This window comes from Delphinus delphis, chromosome 16, assembly GCF_949987515.2.
Source record: "Delphinus delphis chromosome 16, mDelDel1.2, whole genome shotgun sequence".
Lineage (NCBI taxonomy): Eukaryota > Metazoa > Chordata > Mammalia > Artiodactyla > Delphinidae > Delphinus > Delphinus delphis.
This window is the reverse complement of record NC_082698.1, coordinates 46,690,063-46,713,338: the sequence shown is the minus strand read 5'-3', so window position 1 is coordinate 46,713,338 and position 23,276 is coordinate 46,690,063. Positions and strand designations below refer to the sequence as shown.

General features: G+C 45.9%; 1 protein-coding gene across 1 annotated transcript in view; it reads left to right on the top strand.

Moving 5' to 3' along the window:
* The window catches only part of WDFY4 (WDFY family member 4), a 277,878-nt gene that overhangs the window by 134,266 nt on the left and 120,336 nt on the right, over positions 1–23,276 (top strand). Inside the window, exons 35-40 of the mRNA XM_060034652.1 lie at positions 557–671; positions 1,939–2,096; positions 4,973–5,211; positions 7,081–7,199; positions 8,722–8,907; positions 9,637–9,773. Coding sequence (XP_059890635.1) covers positions 557–671; positions 1,939–2,096; positions 4,973–5,211; positions 7,081–7,199; positions 8,722–8,907; positions 9,637–9,773 — 954 coding nt within the window. The remainder of the gene's footprint in view (positions 1–556; positions 672–1,938; positions 2,097–4,972; positions 5,212–7,080; positions 7,200–8,721; positions 8,908–9,636; positions 9,774–23,276) is intronic.

Here is a 23,276-nt window from a genome sequence, read left to right as displayed (position 1 = left end):
CAGTGGTTGGTGGGAGGACATCCTCCGGAAACCACAGGCCCCGGCAGAGCAGGGAGCTCACCAAGCAGCAAGTCAATAGATGAATGAGGGCAGATCTTAGCCAGGTTTCTAGAAGCAGAGCCTGAGACAGGGATTTTGTGGAAGTACTTTTTGGGGGGCGGTGCTCTCAGGAAAGCAGAGAAGGGATGCAGAGGAGAACAGGGGAGAACCTAGCCAGGAAGTGGTCTCAGAAGTAGCCTGGATCAGAGCAGTAGTGTGCTGTCTGCATCCCAGAGTTGGCCCCACCTTAAGGCACCTGACAGGTGGTCATTGGCTGTGGGCCCCCCACCCCTTGCCTCCTTGCCTCCTTGCCCTAGGAAGTAGGCATTGCTTCCCGGTTGAGGCAGTTTGGTCAGCAGAGGACAGTGCCCCAGAGAAGGGGCAGTTGTGAGCTATTGGCAGCCCAAACTCCCAGCACTGGCAGTATTAGCATATGGGCCAGGCAGAGGGACCTGGTGGGCACTGAGTGAACATCGTGGCCATGTGGCTGCTGTCTTAATCCAGGGTTTACTTCCAGGCTTCTCCAGACAATGCCACCGGCCAACAGAAGCGAGACTTTCAATCTGAGGTCTTGCTTTCCACCATGGAAATATTTCACATGATGAGTGGAGGTCAGGCACCAGTGCTTAGAGGTGAGTGGGGGTGGGTGACTTGCTCCTCCTGTTCATGACATAAAGCTGCTGACAGCTGGGCAGGACAGCCACAATCCTGCCAGCCACTGACCCCAGGACTCTAGAGGAAGTCTAGGCTGCAGGACTGTAGGGCGCTTTAGGAACCACAGGAAGATGCCCTCCACCTGTTCTTGGTGTTCACAACAAGAGCTCAGTGACCCTGCTCGGATGTCACTGACCCCAGGGATGGCATACTTACTACTTTCCATGTCACCCCTGCCATTGTTGGGTCAGTCAGAGATGGAAAGTCCTGTTCTCTGAGCCAAACTCAGTTCGCCTCTAGCTTCAGTAGAATTTTCTTCTTCCTATGAGGGGAGTCAAGATGTCAACCTGAATTTAACATTCTTCTGCTCACCTACGCCTGGGCACAGCAAATGTTTCTTAAATGAATGAACCCGGGTGAAGACGCTGCCATTGCCCCTAAGAAGTTCAACCTGAAACTTCATTCAGAACATTTGGTTCCGAGGCAGCTGTACCTTCCCGACAAGATTAAACAAAAGTTCTTTCTGTGGTTCTTGAGTCATGGAATCCTTAGTGATACAGCTCATCTCCTGGACTCCTCTTGCCCCACAGTGCAGAAGCCCTGGCTTTTGGTTTTCTGGGGTATCTGAAGTATGGTAGGGTAGTGGAGTGATGAAAGGCGTGAGCTGGTAGCCCATTTCTGAGCATGGCTCTGTCACTGGACAGTGGTATTACTCCGGGCAGGTGCCTGACCCTGTGAGTGAGGAGGATAATCGTGGCTAACTTAGAGGGTTGCTTTAAAGGTTAACTGAGATCGTTGCATCCATGTCTGAGCACAGTGCCTGCTGTGTTGGTGAGCACAGGTAGATGACCTGACCTTACAGCTTCATCCTCTGCCCAAATAACAGCAGGGCCTTGGGTCACCATGACAGCCTTCCCATTACCGTATGCCTTAAATTCTCACCCACTCTTCTTCCAAATGGCCACTGGAAGAAACGCTGCTCTGTACTTGCCTTCTCCCCATTTGGTTTATATCACTGATTGTTCAGGATTGATTTACTTTGAATAAATGTGTGTTCATTGGGCACCTATTGTATATAAGACCCCATTTTTGGAGCAACAGAGTACGCACAGGGTTACAGTGGGCTGTACAGAGGTGAGTAAGATGTGGTTGGTTACCAGGAGGGGCTTGGAGATTGTTGTGGAGAGAAGGCAGTTACACTGATGATTTCTCAGCCTTGGTCTGTCACCCTCCCCCAACCCGCAGGCAGTAGAGAGCCTCAGCCAAATGCAGAAGCTGCTGCTGCTCCTTCACTTGCCAGCATCTCCTACTTCATCCAGAAGCTGGTGGAGAAGCTGTACAGTGGAATGTTCTCAGCAGACCCCAGGCACATCCTTCTCTTCATCACGGAGCACATAATGTTGGTAAGAACCTCAGGTTGGCCGTGGTGGTAAGGCTTCTGCTGACCCACCTGGTATCTGTATGACACTGCTGGCTGCTGTGCACTTGGTTCATATTGACCTGCTGTCCTTCCTGGAAATAGAATCTGAGATGGGTGGGAGGAAGGAGGAGGACCATTACCGCCCAGGTTAATACCTGGTAGATGTTGAGCACCCTGCAGTGTTCTCTCCTTGGGCCACCTGAGACCCATCTCGGTGATTAGGGGCCGCAGCCTCCTGCACAGGCACCTCCTAAACTCTGCACACCCCCCTTTGGGTTTTTACTGTGAATGTTGGTTTAATCTTAATTATTGTTATTCCTCATCAACAAAGGGTGAAAAAGGTTTTTATCTCCAAAAGTTCTATTTCATTTTCTTCTATAAAATCCACCTCCATTGGTCATATTTGGGCCTTCCTGAATTTGAAGAAAGAGTCTATTTTTACCTGGTCCTGTTTTTCTTGCATGTGCTTTCCCCCTCTCTCTCTCTCTTTCTCCATCTACATACATACCTATGCATGCCAGTGCATGCCTGTAGATACACCTCGATGTAAGTATATGTGTGCACGTGTGTACACATTCTTCATTGTATATGTGTACACACGCATACGCAAAGACTCAAACAATCTCAAAATTCTAGAGTTGAACCCTTTTTTTGGTCCTTCTCATTTCATTCTGGAAACCTTTCCTGACAAGTGGCCATTCACTGTTTCCTTGAACCATCCTTGTGTGAGGAGCTCTCTATGGTACAAGGGGGTTCCAGTCACCAGGACACCTGTGATTGTTGGGAAGCACTTTCTCCTACCAAGCGGAAATCTGCCTCCAGCAGCTCCTGCCTGCAGCTCTCGGTGCATTCTCTGTGGCAGAATCCAGGAGAGCCCCTCTCCTTCCTCTTCATGCCTCGTAGAGACAGTGACATCAGTGCCCCCAGCACCCTTCTGTCTGTGGAGTCCCCTGCAGACCCCAGGACTGGGCCTTGGCACAGTTCCTAGAGTGATAGTCAGTCTGCTGATGCACAGTTCTAGGCAACCTGAAAAGAATGTATTCGGAGGTTTCTTCAAGAATAACTCCTAGGGTTTCCCTGGTGGTGCAGTGGTTGAGAGTCCGCCTGCCGATGCAGGGGACACAGGTTCGTGCCCCGGTCCAGGAAGGTCCCACATGCTGCGGAGCGGCTGGGCCCGTGAACCACGGCTGGGCCCGTGAGCCATGGCCACTGGGCCTGCACATCCGGAGCCTGTGCTCTGCAACGGGAGAGGCCACAACAGTGAGAGGCCCGTGTATCACAAAACAAACAAACAAACAAAAAAACTCCTAGAAGGGAGAAATATCCCTTGTCAGCTCTGAGGGGAGTAAAATCGGATTGTTGGGAGGTCATGTTGAAAATGAGAGTAGCCACTGAGCTCCTGTCTTAGCGAGTTTGGGCTGCTATTACAGAGTACCATAGACTGGGTGACTTAGCAGCAAACATTTACTTCTCGGGTTTCTAGAGGCTAGGAAGTCCAAGATCAAGGTGCCAGCAGATCTATTGTCCAGTGAGGCTCTCTTTCTGGTTTTAGAGAGGGTCATCTTTTCATTGTACCCTCAACATGATGGAGAGAGTGAGGAAGCAAGCTCTCACTTATCTCTTCTTATAAGGGCACTAATCCCACCATGAGGGCTCCATCCCCGTGACCTAATTACCTCCAGGAGACCCCATCTCCAAATATATCACACTGGGGGGCTAGGGTTTCAACATATGAATTTTGGGGTGATGACACTAACATTCAATCTATAGCAGCTCCCCAATGGTCTAAGCAAATACTCAGAGCTAATATCAAAGAGCTGGTGCCTCCTGGGGCTGATGTGTCTTCAGCAGGGTGCCAGACTGAAGAACTCTCACTGCCCACATCTACCATTCTTCTCTCCTGCTCATTGCCTGTGACTCACACACCTCTTAACCTCAGTTTGAAAGATGTGACCCATCTGTAGAGTAGGAGAGGATGAGGATAAAAACATGCACCCTAAATTCCAGCAGATTTAAATAAAACTTAATTAGTATAAACACTTGCATTACCTATGAGATTTGAAGAGAGCAATCTATAACTAACAAATGAACTTTCTAATAGACTGAAACATTTTGCACATAATTTTTGTTCTATGGATTCTTTTCAGTGAAGCCAAACAGATGGATGGCTTCAGTGTTAAGGCCACAAATCAGGACCTTCTGCCTTCCCCCTCTAAACCTCTCATGAACTAAAATCCATTGGATGCACATCTCCTTTAGAAGACATAGTGGTTAAGAGCATGGCTCAGGTGTCTGGTGTGGGTTTGACTCTTGTTGACCACCTACCTCTCCTACCTCTCAAACTCTCAGCCTTCTTATCCCTAAGGTGGGATAATCTTAGTGTCTACTTCACGATGTTGTTATGATGTTTAAATGAGGCAATATATGTAAACATACGCACACAAATGCAAAAATGCTTAACATGATAACTGGAATATTGTAACAATCTATACCTGATAACTAGTATTAATAACATTTTTTAAAACTAGACCCTATTAATAGCATGTTCTTATATACTGAATGTCAACCATGTTTACCAGTATTTCAGAAATCTGTGGTCCCATGTCTACTTTACATAATATGACTGTGGTAAACTTTTAATTTTTTAACACCAATTTTTGGTAAATTTAAACATTTGAATTCCCTTTATTGATCATCCACTTAAATAGAAGCTCCAAGGTTGAGGAAGGTAGTCCTTTTTGATTTTAGAAATGCAGAAAAGAATCTGGGATTGTATCATTTTCACAGTTAACTGGGTTGGTATCTCAATTTCAAAGTGTTCACAAGTATGTGTCTGTGTGTGTTTATTTTATGACACAGGTCATCGAGAATGCCTCTTCTCAGAGAGACGCTGTCATCGGTGCTCTATACAGCAGTTTAAATAAAGTCATTCTTTATTGCCTCTCCAAGCCCCAGCAGTCCCTCTCCGAATGCCTCAGCCTTCTCAACATCCTGGGATTTCTTCAGGAACACTGGGACATTATCTTTGCCACCTATAATTCTAACGCCAGCTTCCTCATGTGTCTCATGCATTGTCTTCTGCTGCTCAATGCAAGAAGGTTAGAGCTGCCCACTTGTCTCCTTGCTTGCCAGTGCTCAATGCAGGAAAGAAAGCTTTAGAGGACACTTGATTGAAGTCGATCAATTATAGATGATACAATCCTTTTGTTTATCTGGTTGTCCAAATTATGTGCAATATTTGATAATACGGTAAGTAGTCCTCAAACCTGTCCATGTGACTGAGCAGCTAGGAGCATCATGAGATAATAATTTGCCATATTTCCATAATTCTCAGGCTGTAAGATACTTCATTGATTTAATTTGGGTGGGGAGGAGCAGGCAGAAAACTCCAACATTAAATACATACATTGATTTCATGATGCAGCCAGGTTTCAGAAATACTCACTTTTGATAAATGAAATCTTAGAATGGGAAAATATATAATAAATTAAATCATGCAAGCCAGGAATAATTTTGCTTGCAGGAAAAAAAAAAACAACCAAAAAACCACACATACACAGACATACACAATTTGTGATATAAAATGACATGCATAAGCATCCTTGTATAAGAAATACTAGCACAAATACATTAAATTGCTAAATTAAGCTATTTAAATCCCTTTCCTGAAGTTCAAGGTTTGAACTTAGATTTTTCTGTGTATGTGCACTTTCTCTCCCTCTGTGCGGTAGTAGGTAGATATCATACCTCATGTGTGCCTTGGCATTATACTGCCTAAGAATATTATCTCTTATTAATAGAACCATGTTGAGGAAGAGAGGACTGTGAGATATTACACTTTACTCTTGTCCTTTTCTCAGTTGTGTTTATCCCAGTACAAATTTGATTATTTGAAAAAAAAAAAACCCAAATCCTGTCACGTTGACTGTTGAATGTTACAAACCATGAGTTGACTTGTCTAAAAACACTTTGGGAAGCACTGGAAAACACTCCTAGCCCAGAGGAGGTATTTGCCTTTTTATTTGTTTGAAATAAAATAATCCATTTTCAGTGTATGGATTAAATTGGGGAAGTGCTTCTGTCTTTTCTGTATCTCAAGAATTAGGCCCTATCCGTACTGGAGGCATGGGTAAGAGGAGCAGAATGCCAGCTGACTTGTGTGCTTGAAGCTCTGCCCTCCTCAAATCCCTCTGGATAGCAAAGCGGCCTCCAAAGTCCAAAGGGACTTTATTCTAGAAATTTCAAGAATGGACATCCTTATATGCTGGTTATTTTTTCATTTCCTTGTTTGTCATTTTTGGTTCAATCCACAAACTTGTACTGAGTGTCTGTTCTGCTTGGTTGGGTGAGGGGCCCAGAGAAGAGGGTACTTGGACATGAACATGGCCAGGAGTTCTGGAGCACATGGTCTATGGGGAACTTAATATGTAAACCACTTCGCCCACTTCAAACCAGCTGTATGATGTGCAGGGTTCCAGCAGAGTATAAATGCGGGGCTCTTATTCAAAAATTACTAAGAATTTCAAGATGGTGACAGCAGAGCCCAAACATGGGACCCTTCTGAGTTCGGACCATACACAGCTGCACAGGTCACAGGCCCATGAAGCTGGCCCCGGCCCCATTCCATGAGGGATGAGGTTAGCACCAAGCAAAGGCAGAGTTTAATGCAAAAAGAAGTGACCAGTTCTCATGATGTATAAACCAGGGCAGGTTGAGGAGGTCTGTTTGGGAGCATAGATTGGATTTAATAAGACAGGGACAAAGAGAAGGTATTTTTCTTTTTTTCTAGAATGCTTTTGTATAATACCTGTCATGGAAGTTGTCATAGGTGTTTGCTTTAACTTGATTAGACAAGTTTTTTTTATATTGATGTGTGCTGAGTTTGCAAGATTATTATTTGTAATAAAGAACAATGGAATGATCCCAAAGAAACTGGAGTTCATAGTGAACAATCTCTTGTCTACTAGTTACCCAGAAGGATTTGGATTGGAACCCAAGCATAGAATGACTCCTTATCATCAAGTCTTTCTTTCTCCAAATGAAGAAGTGAGAGAAAAAAGAGAAGACTTCCCAAGCTTGAGCAATGGTACATTTTATTTGTCGTTTATTTTGGGGGGAGTAGAAGATAGCGGTAACTGCTAGGGTTGCATTCTTCAGTTTTTTTCTTCCTAAGATAAGGAAGCAAATATTACTAAGATTCTTAAAAGACAGAAGACGTCCTAGGAAATCCTAGAACAATGTAGTAATACAGCAAGGTAACCTGATAGAGAATAAAATTGGAATGATCTTTGTATACAAGAAATAGAATGGATGGGTGTATGGATGGACGGATGGACAGATGAGGAGGGAGCTCTGTGAGACTTGGTGAGGCTAAGACCTTGTGTACTAAAATACCAGAGAACCTCACTATACGTTGATTTCACTTCTCAGCTGGTCTCTTGACTTTTCCTTTGGACCGCTAGATGTGGAAACTGGTGGCCATATCACTCAGTTCAAGCCATTACCTATCTGTGTCTCAGCTTTCTTCTCTAGAAAATGGGAATGGCGTAAAGAAGCTCGTTACTTTATGAGATTTCTGGCTTAATGGAGTTTATTCTTGGATTCGATAATGTCAAAGCAAGTTAAAAGGATGGCGGTTTGTAGAAAAAAAGAAAAGGCGACCAGATCCATGTGTCTGAGAGATTTCTCCCTCTTGATGCAGGAAGCCTCAGCAGACCTTCTTCCACCACTTTAGTTTGCCAACTGTGCCACTTAATCTTGTGATATCTTGTGATGCCAGGTGGTAGGCACAAGGATCCTTATTTTCTGGTCAGATAGGTGCCCAAAGCCAGTGCTCAAAAATCTTGTGTGTTTAGAGTTTACTGTCTTGCAGTGTTAATTACAACGTGAACATTTGCGTTTGGGGATTTAACTAGTAGAGTGGACTGAGCAATGTCCATCCCCCTAGGGTAAGAAAAACAAACTGTAGAGGCTGGTACCAAAGGGCAGACCCAGTGACCCAAGATCAGAGGGAAGTTAGGCACAACTCAGGGGATTATGTTTATGGGGTATAGCAGGTAGAACTGGCTTGGTAAATTCGTCTGTCTCTGCAAATCCAGGGCATTGAGGTGGGTAGGTAGTTGGAAGCATGATTCAGTGCCAGGAGAGAGGACTGGCTTGGTTCCTGGGCCCCTGGGCACAGTCTTGGGTTCAGTGTCTGTTCCCCTGAGGGGCCAACATAAAAGTCAAGGTTGGAAGGAGCTGTTTTGGGGAGAACTGTTTTGTTACCTAGAGCTTGCACAACGTATCTCTCTGTTTGGTATCTAACAGAGTTGGGGTGGGAGAAAGAGGCTCACTGAGCCCATCAATCATGTTTCCCAGCTCTGTACATGTGAAGCAGGCAGGATTTGGTGGTAGAGGTCGGGGAGAGGCCAGCTCACAAGGATGTTGGTAGCATCGTTATCAGTCCTGCATCTCTACATACTGACTGCTGTCTGGCTGGAGCTTGCAAAGCTGGGGTGATGTTCAAGAATGATGCACATAAAAACAACCATGATATGCCATCTCCTGGCTGTCTCTGGGAGAAGCACTGAGGCTGTCCTGATTGTGTGATGTACTCTCTCCATTAGTCCAGCACAACATCCAAAAGACTGTGCAGGCTCTCTGGCAGCAGCTCGTGGCACAGAGACGGCAGGAGCTGGAGGATAACTTCAAGATTGATCTTTCTGTGAAACCTGGAGAGAGTGAAGTGAAGATTGAGGAGGTCACCCCACTCTGGGAAGAGACGATGCTCAAGGCCTGGCAGCATTACCTAGGTCTCTGTCCACTTGGCTTCAGGGAGTGGAACTTCTGAGTCTCATAGAACCAGGCTCCCCCAGGGTTTCCCTCAGGGCCCAAAGCCTTTTACACCAGACCTTCTGTCTCATCCCTCTGGTGGGTGGGATTTATATCGCTGAAGCCTCATGAATCTTTGCTCACAAAGAATGAACGCTGCTTTGCATCTTGGTGAAAGGAAGGCCAGAGGTGCCAACCAAGCAGCAGATGCTAGTCATCTCTCAGAGGGAAGGGCCACCATGTCAGAGCTCTGGCCTGGGCTCTGGAACTCAGGGTGCTAGGTCCTGCCCTGATACTCACCTGCCAGGTTTGAAACCTTGCGCCAAGTCATGCAGTGACCTGGAGCCTCAGGTTCTTCATGTTCCAAGTAAAACTCTTCATCCCGAAGATGTTAACCTCCCTTGCGTTCTACCAGTGACTCAGCATTTTTACTCTGTTAGCCAATGCAGCTGTAGGAATAATGGTTAAGTTTCTTTTTAAAGAGGTCATCACTCTCAAGTTACGGCTCATATATTGTTTTAAGTCTTTCAGCATCACGAAGTTCACAGTAATTCAAACCTGTAGCCTGGGCTGTTTTCCTTACTGGAGGCAGACACACTGGGCTTGTGGCCCCCGGCTTGCCCTTTGAAAGCCAAGCCAGCTGTAGAAATAGTGTGTGTTTGTTTCCTTCTTAACTTCACCTCTGACGGTCTTTGCCTCTCTGTCGCCAGCATCTGAAAAGAAGTCACTGGCCAGTCGCTCAAGTGTCGGACACCACAGCAAAGTCCCTTCGTGGAGTGGAAGCTTGTCCTCAGCCATGAGGCTGATGCCCGGGCGGCAGACCAAGAACCCTGAGTGCAAAGCAGAGGTGAGCCCAGACCCCTTTTCCTTAGAGAACATCAGGCATTCGCTTCAAACCCCCATGTATCATGTCCTCTCTCTCTGTTGTCACTGGATGTGATCTAACTCCATGTTCTTCTGAGCATTTAGGGGTAATGCATGTGGCTTCCCAGTTGAGGCTACATCTGTGGGAGTCAGGTCTTAGGTTAGCTTTAACCAGAAGCGAATATAGGCTCCACCTGAGTGCCAAGAGCAGCTGTTCCTTTTGTCATTAAAACCCAAACCAACCCTTGTTCCCATTCTCTTTCTGAGTCAGGTGTACTCAGCCGTAACCCACAGCTGAGCAGGAGCTGGGTGTGTGGGCACAACAAAGGGGGACAGAAGTGTTGGTGCCGTTGTTGGGAGACATGGTGGTGGATCCTCTTGGCCATGTGGGGTTGAGCTGTTAGGGTTTTCTAGTCCATGTCTCTAAAGCTGCATATCAAACCATCCTAAAAGTCGGTGACACTGACAATGATGTTTTCGTGATTGTGGATGCCGTGGTGAGGAATCTGGAGCACAGCAGGGGTTGGGGTGTCTCTGTTCCCTGATGTGTGGGGCCTCGGCTGGGATCATTGGAAAGCTCACTTACTCACACGCCTGGGGGTTGCTGCTGGCTCTAGTCTGAGACCTTAGCTGGGGATGTTGGCGGGAACATCTACACGTGGCTTTTCCATGTGTCTTGAGCTTCCTTACAACCTGGTGGCTGGGTTTTAAGGGATAAATTTCCATAGGGAGGGAGAAGGAGAGAGAGAAAAATGGAGAGAGAGAGAGAGAGAAGGAGAGAGAGGTGGAGGCCACATTGCCTTGCATGACCCAGCTTTGGAAACCATGTAGCATCACCTCCGCTGCAGTCCTTTCTGGTCTAGAAAGGCACAGAGTTCTGCCCAGGTTCAGGGGGAGGGCAGTAGACTCTACGTCCTGGTAGGGAAGTGACAAGGTTCTTCAAGAGCCCATAGTACTGGAAATATTGCTGAGGCTCTCCTTGGAAAATACAGTCTTTCATATATTCTAATGATAGGGTCACCGACTTACCTTCAGAGGCAGAAGGTGGTCATTCAATAGGCATGGCCTTAGGCCCAAGAGACCTTGGTTTGTGATTCACTTAACACCCCTGAGTCTTTATTTCCTGACTTACACAATGGGACAAATAACTGTGGGAAACTGTGGGAAGGGATTCCCCAGGGAGCGGGGTAGCTGGTTGACAGACACATTACACAATTCGAACTCTGCCCATGTAACTTCGGAGATTGAGGTTAACTCCAAATCCCATGTGCTCAGAATCTGGGCCCTGCTGTCCCCATAGGTCTGTTGTCCACTGTGGTCAGTGTCTGATGGGGAGAAGGGAGGATACTGGGAGAAGAGAGGAGTGAAGGGCTGCCTGTACGTGCCCAGACTGCCAGGAGAAGGGAGCTTTCTTCTTTCCAGGGTTCAGGAGCAACAGGCTTTAGGACAAATGGAGAAAGAACCTGAAGATAGAATGAAAGACAGGAAATGAAACTGACTAGGCTGGCCGGCCCCCTGGTGTTCAGAGCTGAGAGCAGGCTGTGTCTTCAGTGCACCGGCTTGGGGAAGACACTACTCATTGAATTTGTCCACAGAGTTACTGGCTGACTGAGTGAATAACTGAGATCTCGGGCCAGCGACATCACACAGCTATTATTAGTCCCATTTTATAGATGTGAAATAGAATCTGAAAGAAAAAGTCAAGGTCTTTGAAGCCAGGAAGTGGCAGAGTGGAGACAGGGTCTTCATTCATAGTCTCTGCACTTCTGAGCACACCCTTAGGCAACTCCAAAGCCTCTGGAAGCCTCAGTTCCTGAGTTTACAGCTGGGAATGTACTCTGTTTACGCTAGACTATGTGGAAGCACTTGGAAAGTGCAAGTGCTTTACAAAATTCCAATATAGCTCTCTCTGCCAAGGGCAAGACAAGACCATCTCACACTTGGTACAGTTGCACCCAGCACTGGAAGCAGGAGCATCCCCACTTGTGCCCAAGCACTTGCTCCTGACCAACGCCATTTGTGGCAGGAGGGGTCCAGCGCCTCTTCCCTGGAGCATCTACTCCTTGACCAGGTTAGCATTGTCCCCAGGAGGTCAGGTCAGTCTGGCTGGGCAGCTGTGGAAGGGACAGCTGAGACGCTGGGCATGGCCATGCATTTTATGGGAACCCCTGTGGCTGTTGATGCTGTGTCTTGCCAGTGGCACCCCCCACCCCCCGCCAGGTCACTGTCACTGGCACAGTTCAGTGCCTCCGAGTCCTGGGGAGATTTGTTGAGAAACAGCCCATCTGAAAGAAGCTTGAGTAAACAGCAATGTTTGGGGCCATGTAGGTTTACAAATGGCTTATAACAGTTTGCTCTTGGCTCATGTTGAGAGATCTGGAAGAAGGAATACTTGAAGTTGTCTGTCTTTGGTGAAGGCGAGCTGCTGAGGATGTTGTCTTCTACATCAGTTGAGGTCTCATCCATCCACCCATTTATTCATTCATTCAGCAATTTTAAAGTGCTTATTCTGTACCCTGCTGTGAGTACTGAGGTTACAGAAGAGAGAAAAACTGACATTTTCTGCTTTCATGGAGACTGCATTCTAGGAGGTGAAGATAGACAATAAAAAGATAAATACATTTGTAAATGTTGAGGTGCTAATTGCAGTAAGGAAAAGTGGAGCAGGATAAGTGGGAGAGGGTGATGAGAGAGGTTCTGGGCCACTTAGATGGAGGTGGCAGAAGCCCTCTCTGGCAGGGGCATGTGAAAGCAGAGAAGGAAGGACAGGAGCCTCGTGACTCTCCAGGAAAAAGTGATCAGGCAGGGAGGACCACCGGGCAAAGGCACAGAGTCAGGAGTGCGCTGGGGGCTATAGGGCAGCAAAGGCCAGTGTGGTTGGACTGCAGCGGGGAGAGGACAGCCTTGGGGGATGTCTCCCTCAGCTGTTAACACCAGGAAGGACTGTGCTTTTCCACAGCAACTCAAACAGCAGAACTTCTGACACCATTATGTTTTCCTCTTTCATTTGGGCACTTGGAAGCCAGAGAGATAAGCGTGGCCCAAGTGGTGTAACTGCACATGCCCAGTGGGATAAATTTCTGCAAAACACGTGTACACACCCACACATATCTCTCCCTGGCCTCTTCCTTCCTCATTGAGCCCCATTTTACCTCCAGCCTGGTTTATGTATCTTTTCTACAGCTTATACTGTCTTGTGGAATTTTAAAAGACAAATTATTTTTGAAACAAAGTGGACTATACTTTAATTAAAAAAAAATTATCTGCATCTTTACTGAGCAGCATCTCCTACCAGTAACTCAGTCTGGGCTGGGCACAGTGCCTGGTACATAGAAGGTTCTTAAAGAATGTGTAGGGAGCTGCATGGAGCCCCCTCCCCCCCTTTCTGTGGGATGAAACTCACTAGCCTTCAGAGCCCGCATCCATCACTCATCCACGCGAGATGCCTTTGTTGCTAACAGAAGGCACAACTTCTCAGGTACATATGTATACTGTGATGTCATAGGATAAGAGCATCAACTATTTGCCCTGGGGTCTGTTTAATTATTTTTAAAAATTAATTTTGATTATTACAGCTGATTACACCTCGGTGAGCAATGTAATTGATATTTTCTAATGTATCCCAAGGAACATTTTGTATAACACGCTTTTTGTTGTTGAAGGTTAAAGACTCTGTTATTGGTTTTTCCCTAAATATGCCCACATCATTAGTCCCTCCAGTGAGAAGGTCGCCATCTGGAAAAAGCAGCATGGAGGCATTATTCAGGCACAAGTGCATGAAATTGGTGTTTCTGCATCTTCTGTCTCTCTTCTGGAAGGAAGGGGCTTGTAATTAAAGGAGTTGGTTTTAGAGGAAACATTATTCATTTGGTGTTATTCCTTATCATGTCAGTGGCTGACAGCTCTGTAGCACTGATAAATTGTTCCTTGGAGTGAGACACACGATGTACGATTCCTCATGCCTTTTACCTATCTTCATTTTCAGTAGAAAATGTTTTCTTCTTGGCAGGTGAGCTGAACTTTGAGGCAAGGCTGATATATAGATGTTATTTCTTCCTTTTCTCCCCCTGACTCCCATCACAGTCCCTTCTGGCATCAAAGCGTGAAGTCATCATCTCTACCAGGGTAAAGGCTGTGGCTGTCAGCCTGCGGGACAGAGGTTGGGACCTTGGGCTCCCTTGAGGTTACCAAAGGACAACTCAGGTGTCCAGGAAGCCACTTCATCATGCCCCCTTCAGCTTGGAGGGATCCAGGGCACACACTCTTGCCAGCCGTCCCTCTCCACAGCAGTAGCAGCGGCTTTGCTCATCTGCTCAGCTTCAGACTTTCTTGTTTAAAAACAAGTTGCAAAAACATCAGCAACCAGTGTTTGTTTCCTAGTTTTAGCAGACACACCTTGGCGATGTGTGATGTTAACGTTATGGGAAACCAGGTGAGGGCTGACAGGATCAGGAGTTCTGTGTACTATCTTTATTATTTTTCTGTGGATCCAAAATTATTCCAGAACATAAAGTGTGTCATCCTCTGTTTTTTTTTTAAACATCGGCAAACAGAAAATGGGCACATGGGACACAGGAGCTAGAGGTCCGGTGGGAAGGGGTTGTGAGGCCTGTGGGCAGGGGGATGGGCAAAGCGGCTGCAGGTGGCAGGATGGGCATGGAGGCAGGTCAGGGCGGCACTGGGGCCCATAGCTTGGGGGTTAAGCAGGGGAATGGCACATTTCTGTTTGTACAGGTTAGATTGGAGTTTAGGACTCTTGAGGGAGTGGACAAGCTGGGGGCTGTAGCATCATTCAGGTGGGAGATGATGGAGGCAAGGCAGTGGTTGGAGCAGTGGAAACCAAAGAATACACAAGAGAAATTGTTTAATCAAGGCTGGTGTGAACAAAAAAAAAAGAGGGCCACCAAAGACAGAGGCCCTAGCTCCGGGGCTCTTAAATCAGGCCACGAGAAGAGAGTGTGCCCAGGTTTAGGAGGTGTGGGAGGTGTGTGATTCAGATAGTTCTGTGGGGCTCTGCAGAGAATGGGGACCAGAGGGTGGACGCTGAGAGTACAGGGCCACCTCTACCCTGTAAGGAGGTGGGACCCCCTCTGGGGCGGGGGGCACACAGCCACCTGACCCAGGTCTTGTTCTGCAAAGTATGAGCTAGGTTTCACCCCACCTTCCTTCTGTGTGGACAGCTGTTCATGCAGGGGCCATGTGTGCCTCATGAGCAAACTTAGAGGGTTTAGAGAGGAGCAAGAGCCGGTGGAGCAGGGCCGGGTTCTGTGTCTGCCACGTTTCCATGGCCTTTGGAGGTGACTGAGCAGGCTTCCAGTTGCCGTCTTCGAAGCCATATGTTAGAATGTTGACATGGCCCACGTAGGGAAGCCAGGGCCAGGTGAGAATTAACAGAAGGGGATGAGAAGGCACCCAAAGCCAGAGGGTCGCACACTGCAGTTGCTAAAATACCAAAGACAGGTTTCTGCAAGAATTTTATGTCTGCCCCTGCAAGAATACGAAAGCACTAAACATTTACTCCAAGGCCCCATGAGGTCCTCTAAGGGCTGCCCTGTGGGCGAGGCCTCCACCCACCCAGACGCACAAGAGCCTCCTGCAAAACCAGCAGTGCCCAGGCCCACTATCACTCACCCGCAGCCACGGAGCAGCACTGCCCCTGGTGGAGGATGTGATGCTGGCTGAGACCAGCCATGGGGTGACAGCTATACTAAAAGCAGCCTTGGCTCAGGTCCCTGGCGAGGAAAAGGACATTTTGGACCATCTACTCTGAGAACTTCACCCATTATCCCTTTGAAAAATCATTGTGGAAACTTTCAAACAGATATAGAAATAGGGAAAATAAAAAATGAATCCCCATGTATCTATCCATCACTTCCACAAATTTCAGTTCTTGGCCAATCTTGTCTCTTCTCTATCCCTACCCGCTTTCTCCCTCTGCACAGAATAATTATGAAGCAGCATCCCAGACATCATATCATTTCATGTGTAAATGTTCCTGTATACTTATTTTCTCTTTAAAGAAGTCATGGAACCCAAATAGAAATTGCAGGGGAAGCAAGCATGCAGCATTGGAAGGCTTGAGCAGTCACTGTGGGAGTGATCCAGCTGCTCTTGGTCTTGCTTTCTGGCGTGTTTGCATTGGTCTCCCGCTGCCGAGAGATTTCGGTCTTGCTGAGGCTGAAGGTGCGGTGAGTCCCCGAGAATCCCACTCCCCTGTTTCAGGAAGGAGGTTGAGGTCTGATGGGACACAATGCTTTCCAGTGCAGTGTTTTGGCACCTCTGTGTCCAGGGGTGAACAGCCCTTGAGGCGGAAGCCTCAGCTTTCACTCACCTGGGCAAAAGGCTCATGAGTCAGGAGCACCCCAGGGCTAAGAAGAGTTTTTTGAAAATAGAAAAGAATGGGCTTTGAAATGAAGGGGAAGTAAGTGGTGGAGTTGAGGGGACCAGCCAAGGAAGTCAAAAAGCAACTATGAAAAGGGAAGTTAGAATTCCCAGAGATGTTCTACTGTGAAAGAGTTATAATCAAAAATCTTTAAGAAGGTGTAGGAAATTTAAAAAATCTGAAATTTAGAAGGTCATCACAGGGACTATTTTTACTTAAACTTGTTGTAAATGCAACATGATGTTGGGCAAGGAAAAAAAAAAGACTTTCCCAGGAGATGAATGTGCCTTTAAGAGAGATGTTTGGAAGCAGGTAGCCAGGGGAAAATGAAAATGCATGAGAACTTCTAAAATTGAAGGGGTGAGAGGACCCAGAGATTGGTGAGGTCTTGATAATACGTCCTCGCTGTAGGGCAGGAAGGCAGAAAGACGGCTTGTGTCAGCAAATCAAGGGAGGAGTGGGGCTGGAGGGACAAACCATTGGAAACCGTGGAGAAGAGAGGAGTGATTCAGAAAACCTGCAAACACGGACTTTATGAGAAATCGCAATGCTGAGTTGTTGGAAAACCCAGTAGTGCTCTGTGGGGGTAAACATCTTGTGAGCCAGTAATTAAATGGGACTCTCTGTTAGAGGAATAAAACCATTCAGAAACGAATGAGAGTATAATTTTTAAAAAAGACTTTGTAAAGTATAAATCCCACTACTGACGTGAGCATTGTTACTGAGATCTTCTACTAAATGGAATCTTGGTTTTCTTAATTGTGGCGGGCGAGGCTGCCAATGACACTTTCTCTTCATGCTTTTCCCGAGATTACTGACCCTAAAAATAATGCCACTCTCCCCAGCCTGGCCTTAGAGCTCTTCATGGTGTGTCTGGACTAGGATTACTTCCAGAAGGGACTTCCATTACGCTCTGGTTGTGGTAGTATTCGAATGCAAGAAAGAGAAAAATGGTGAAGTCCAGTATCTTATTTCTTAAACCTCTGAAGTTTCCTCCTTCACTTCAGCTGAAAGTAAAGTCTGTATATTATGTGTCACAGCCCTTGGTCATGCAGGCAGCTGTGTTCCAACACCATATGCAGCATGGAGCTTCCCAGGGCAGCAAAGCATCCTGGTGGTGGAGGTGAGAACACAGCACTGTAGGGTAGAAATGCAGCCGAGGCCAGGGTGACGGGTGTGTGTGTGTGTGTGTGTGTGTGTGTGTGTGGATTAGCCCCTTAGGTTTTCTTCCAGTGCTCTGGGCACTCAACCAGGACACTCCCTCTCATTATCTCTCTTCTTTACACACACACCCACACATCCCATTCTTAAAACAATTTATATTAGAGCCCAAAGGAAGGACATGGTTTGAACCAGAAACTCCATACCACAACTGACTATGGACTGGAGGTCCCTACAGCAGGGGATTTGAAACAGCAACCCCGTCACCAACACAATATTAGTATCCAGAATGAGGGGGAAGGACAGTATCGGGCTGATGGAAACAGTGGCTTTTCTTTTTCCATTTTAAGAGTCTTAAACGTTACTAGGCTATCACAAGTCCTTGTTACAGGAGTTTGAAAAATAGAAGTAAATGAACAAAGCAAACACTGATACCTTTAATGATGTTTCTTTACCAAGTGCATCATTAGTGAGACAGCTTTATCTTCATAATAGAAGGATAATTAACATCACTAATTGTCTAATTAAGTTCATTAAGCATCCACCAACAGCGCACCGTGAAGCTGACATTATGTTCTACTGTCAACAAATGCTTTTGATTTCTTAGGAAGTAATTAAAATGTAAATTAGCATGCGATTATATGCACAGGGGAAGTTTTGAATCAAATATTCATTTCAGAACTGCTTAGAGCAAGATAGTTTTTTTTTGTCTTCAGTAAAGCAGACATTTTGCTATTAATGGTATATATTAAAGTTGTCATTTGTTGTTCAGTGTTTGAATCATTGCGAGGTTATGGTGCCGTATGACAGAGCTTTTAGTTGATACATTTGCCATTGTGCTTTGTGCTTATTTGATCATTTTATTTAGCATGTGTGTTTGTGTCCTTTGTGTTTAACAATATCACAACCAGTTTTTTTTTCTGAAAACTCTGTAACTTAAATTCTCTAGCTGAGCTTGCCCTTTAAAGGCATTTGAGGTCAAACCTTTCAGTGTATTCTTTCCATCAGGTTAGGCTCAGGGAGTATCATCAGTGACTCGCTCAGAGCAGGTGTCCCTACACACACAGGAAAGATGGAAGCTGCCCAGATCAGACTTGTGGTCCAGCCGTCCTTGGTTGCAAGTTCACATGTTTCTGCTGTCTTAGGGCAGCCCCCTGGTTTCTGATGAATGATTGTAACTGGAATGGGCGTGTTGTAGTTCTAGATACGGTAACTTCCTCGGATTAGAACCCTTCCTGAAACATCACAGTCTCTAGACATTTTCTGGAAAAGAGGCTCCCAAGACAGAAGCCACCATGCCCAAAGCCCCAAAGCTTTCCTTCTTCAAACAATCCTAATGGAACCCTGGAATGCCCATCCTTTACTAAAGCTTACAGTTTACTGCAGGGTCTCAATGCTTGTGATGCCACCTCTGCCATCTTCTCCCTTGAGGACGCTGGGCCATTTGAGCATCTAGCTGATGTCACCTGTTCAGTGAGGAGGAAAAAGTTCTGCTCGTGATATTGAACCTCTTCAGTCACTTCTTGGATGATATTTTTCAGGGATGGATTTAGCTGGTGCAGGATCCAGGCACCTAAGTTATGTGGGGACAAGATTTCAGATAAATGCGGAGAGATACAGTGGCCTAAGAGAGACTGTCTCTTGTCCTCTTGAGAGGATCAATGTCAGGGCTTGGGCATGAGTAGAGTCTACAGAACCACTAGCTACTCATCACTGTGGGTGCAGACATCCCTGTAGTCCAAGCAGAGGAGAGGCTTGTGTCCTGGGGTGGGTGGGGGCAGACATCATTGTACAACGACTGGTGGTGGATTGAGGCCAGCTGGACTGTGGTGAGCAGTGGCACCACTCCGAAAAACTCACCTGCACGGGACCAGGGCTCTGCATAGAGAAGCGCAGTTTAAGGTGGACCCTGACTTTTGTCCAAGCTCTGCTGGCAAGCTGTGAGCTCTGGTGTGGTCTGCATTGATCTGGGAGAAGGGCACCATCTGTCCAGAGGGGACTCCTTTTTCCAGTTCATGCAAAGGACAGTGGCTAGGCTAGCAGAGACCCTGACCTGACCAGGGGATCCTTCTGCTAAAATTGCATAACAGCGACCCTCCGTAATGTGCAGCAAGTACCTACCTCAACTAGCACATAGAATTTCTCTACCAGAATTTTTGTCTCAACTGTTTACTCTTTTTTAAAAAAGTTTTTATTGGAGTATAGTTGATTTACAATGTTGTGTTAGTTTCAGGTGTACAGCAAAGTGATTCAGTTATACATATACATATATCCACTCTTTTTTAGATTCTATTCTCATATCGATCATTATAGAGTATTGAGTAGAGTTCCTGGTTCTCTACAGTAGGTCCTTGTTGATTATTTATTTTATGTATAGTAGTGTGTATATGTCAATCCCAATCTTACAGTTTATCCCTCCCCCGCTTTCCCCCTTGGTAACTATAAGTTTGTTTTCTATATCTGTGACTCTAGTTCTGTTTTGTAAATAGGTTAATTTGTACCATTTTTTCTTAGATTCCACATATAAGCGATATCATATGATATTTGTCTTTCTCTGTCTGACTTCCTTCACTCAGTATGACAATCTCTATATGTTGCTGCAAATGGCATTACTTCATTCTTTTTTATGGCTAAGTAATATTCCATTTTATATATGTCAACTGTTTACTCTTAAAACTTAACGTGGTCTACACTATCATGACTTATTAAGGATGCAAAGTCCACACAATAAACGCATGTTTAATACTGACAGTAACTCAGTTCATCCCATGGCTGGCTCATGGCCCTGCCTCCTGCTGGTCGCCGTAACTGACACTAAGGGATGGCTCCATCACAGTGCTCCACAAAAGCACAGGTGCCACTCGGCCACCTTGGAGCAGCCCAAAGCCACCTCTCTGAGTGCACTTTTGATCATTCAGCCTCACAAGAAGTGGGGTTAAAGTTGTTTTGTTTTTGGAAGCAAGATGATAGCTTGAAACCTCTCCAAGAGAGCAGGCACTGGGGTTGTGGAAGTTCCACAAGTCAGTGGAATATTCTCAACATAAGGTCACGACTACTGCCCATTGAAAGGCACATCGAATCTAAATCATCTTTTGAAAAGTTGTTAGGGCTGAATGTTCAGTTTCTTCTCCAAAGACAGAAACATCCAGTCTGAAAAGGTTAGAAAAGTTAAATTAGATCTTCTCACCTCCTTCTGCTAGTTATTTACTGATTTTCTTTCCTTTCTCTTCTATAGTATTTTATTTTATTACAAAATCAGGTTGTGTTTATATACCATATATGATGGCTGTCACTGAGCAATATTTCAGAGTAACTCCAGGTCCAAGTCTTCAGCTCAACCCACAGTGTTTTAAGGTACATAAATACTTCATCATGTGCAATTCAACAACATACGAATTCATTGAAGATATAGCAGTCCTAAGAATATAGAGACGAGTAGCACATGACCTTCTATTTAAAGAGTCCTTGTAGTCTGGTTATTTATCTCCCTGGCTAGATTATACTGTATCTAAGAAGAATTACAGTAGCTGGGTTTCTGGAAAAAAAAAAGTATATAGGTCAATATTTTGTAAATTAAAACCAATTTGAAATTAATTTAGGAACTTGGCAACCTAAAGAAATCCTGGGTTGAATCCTTTTGAAAACTGAATACAGTCCTTTACTTTGAAGGCCTATTATGTCCAGGTATCTATTTTGAGGTTCAGGTTTTTATAGACTAGATTTCCTAATGTGAGGTATACCCGCATTCCAAAAACTAATGTTGTGGTTGGGTACGGTATCATCATTCCAGGAAAGGCTTTCAGTTTTTAAAAATTGTGACTTATGGCTAGGGAAAACACATTTTTTGATTGTTTATTTCTCTAAATTTGAATATTTAAAACTTAAACGTATCCATCGATGCAAAAACGCTTTAGAGTTCACAAGACAGAAATGTCCCAAACTATATAAATGATAAAATGGCACATGGTCCTGGAGTGGAGAATCAGTCTGGGGCCCTCCCAGGGCACTGCTGCCATTCACAACCACTAGCTCCTCACTCCCAGATCAGCCGTGAGGCGCCTGCAGTGTAAGTTACAGTCGTGTTCTCGTCCTGGGACCCATCTATTATGAGAAACCATTTTGGTTAATTAAAAAAGTCTTTCAGGGCTTTCCTGGTGGTGAAGTGGTTGAGAGTCCGCCTGCCGATGCAGGGGACGTGGGTTCGTGCCCTAGTCCGGGAAGATCCCACATGCCGCGGAGCGGCTGGGCGCGTGAGCCATGGCTGCTGAGCCTGCGCATCCGGAGCCTGTGCTCCACAACAGTGAGAGACCTGTGTACAGCAAACAAAACAAAAACAAAGTCTTTCAAAATCTCAGAACAGGAAGTTCTGAAATTTTCTTCTCTCCACTGTTGTCAATGGGGGTTGGTGCAAACTTGGCTCTACGCCTGGCACAGAAGGGAAGAGGGCCTGAACCTGGAGGAAAGAGTGAAGACAGCCAAAGAGAGTGTGGCAGTCCAGGCCTGGGGGCCTGGGAGGCCGCTCATGGGTCCTTGGGTGCTAGTGTATCTACTAGTACAATTAGGAGTGATAGAAGGAGTAGCTGAGCCTTGAGTGGCCGATCAATTTTTTTTTTTTTAAACATCTTTATTGGAGTTTAATTGCTTTACAATGGTGTGTTAGTTTCTGCTTTATAACAAAGTGAATCAGTTATACATATACATATGTCCCCATATCTCTTCCCTCTTGCATCTCACTCCCTCCCACACTCCCTATCCCACCCCTCTAGGTGGTCACAAAGCACCGAGCTGATCTCCCTGTGCTATGCGGCCGCTTCCCACTAGCTATCTATTTTACGTTTGGTAATGTGTATATGTCCATGCCACTCTCTCACTTTGTCCCAGCTTACCCTTCCTCCTCCCCGTATCCTCAAGTCCATTCTCTAGTAGGCCTGCATCTTTATTCCCATCTTGCCCCTAGGTTCTTCTGACCATTTTTTTTTTTTTTTTAGATTCCATATGTATGTGTTAGCATACGGTATTTGTTTTTCTCTTTCTGACTTACTTCACTCTGTGTGAAAGTCTCTAGGTCCATCCACTTCACTACAAATAACTCAGTTTCTTGTAAATGGTTCCTGACTCATGGACTTTTATGTCTGGGATCTGCTGTATGGATTGGGGGACAGATGAGGCATCTGCTCTCAGTTTAGGGAAATAGACTGTAAGCAAAAGGGAATAGATGAGAAAATATTAGCTACTGTGACGTAATCTGAAGGCAATACATGATACGCTGGAGACTGACTTGTGATTGCCATAGGTTGGAAGTGATAATAAAGCTGAGAGGGAAGAGTAGCCATTGGGCACCTGGGGAATGAAAACTCCCGAAAAGGACTCGGCTAGGGCCAGGGATCAACGGTGGGAGGGAGTTCGTATATTTGAGAACAGAGGGATATCCTTATAATTGGAGCACAGAGATCAAACACGGAGTGGTCCAGGAGGAGAGCAGCAGGGGCCAGTTGTCAAGAGCCATTCCAGTTCTCTAGGGCAGGGGTCCCCAACCCCCAGGCCTGCGGGCTGCACAGCAGTAGGTGAGTGGTGGGCGGCTGCCATCGTTCGCGTTAGGGCCTGAACCATCCCCCACCACCCGGTCCATGGAAAAACTGTCTTCCACAAAACCGGTCCCTGGTGCCAAAAAGGTTGGGGGCCACTGCCTAGGGCATCAGAAAATACATCTATGTCTGTGACTCCATCTGCATACGTATCTCGACCCCCACCCCCCTCTCATCTACTAAACACCCAGTCCTGCTCTGGACATTCCGTGCACACTCATTGACTTCCTACCACATCCCAGGCCCTTGGCTTAAGGCCAGGGGATACTGACAGAAAAAGGCACAAGTCCCTGACCTGCGACCCCCACCTTCTAGGTAGGTGAAATAATTAAAATGTTAACAAGCTGAGCTTGAGCTG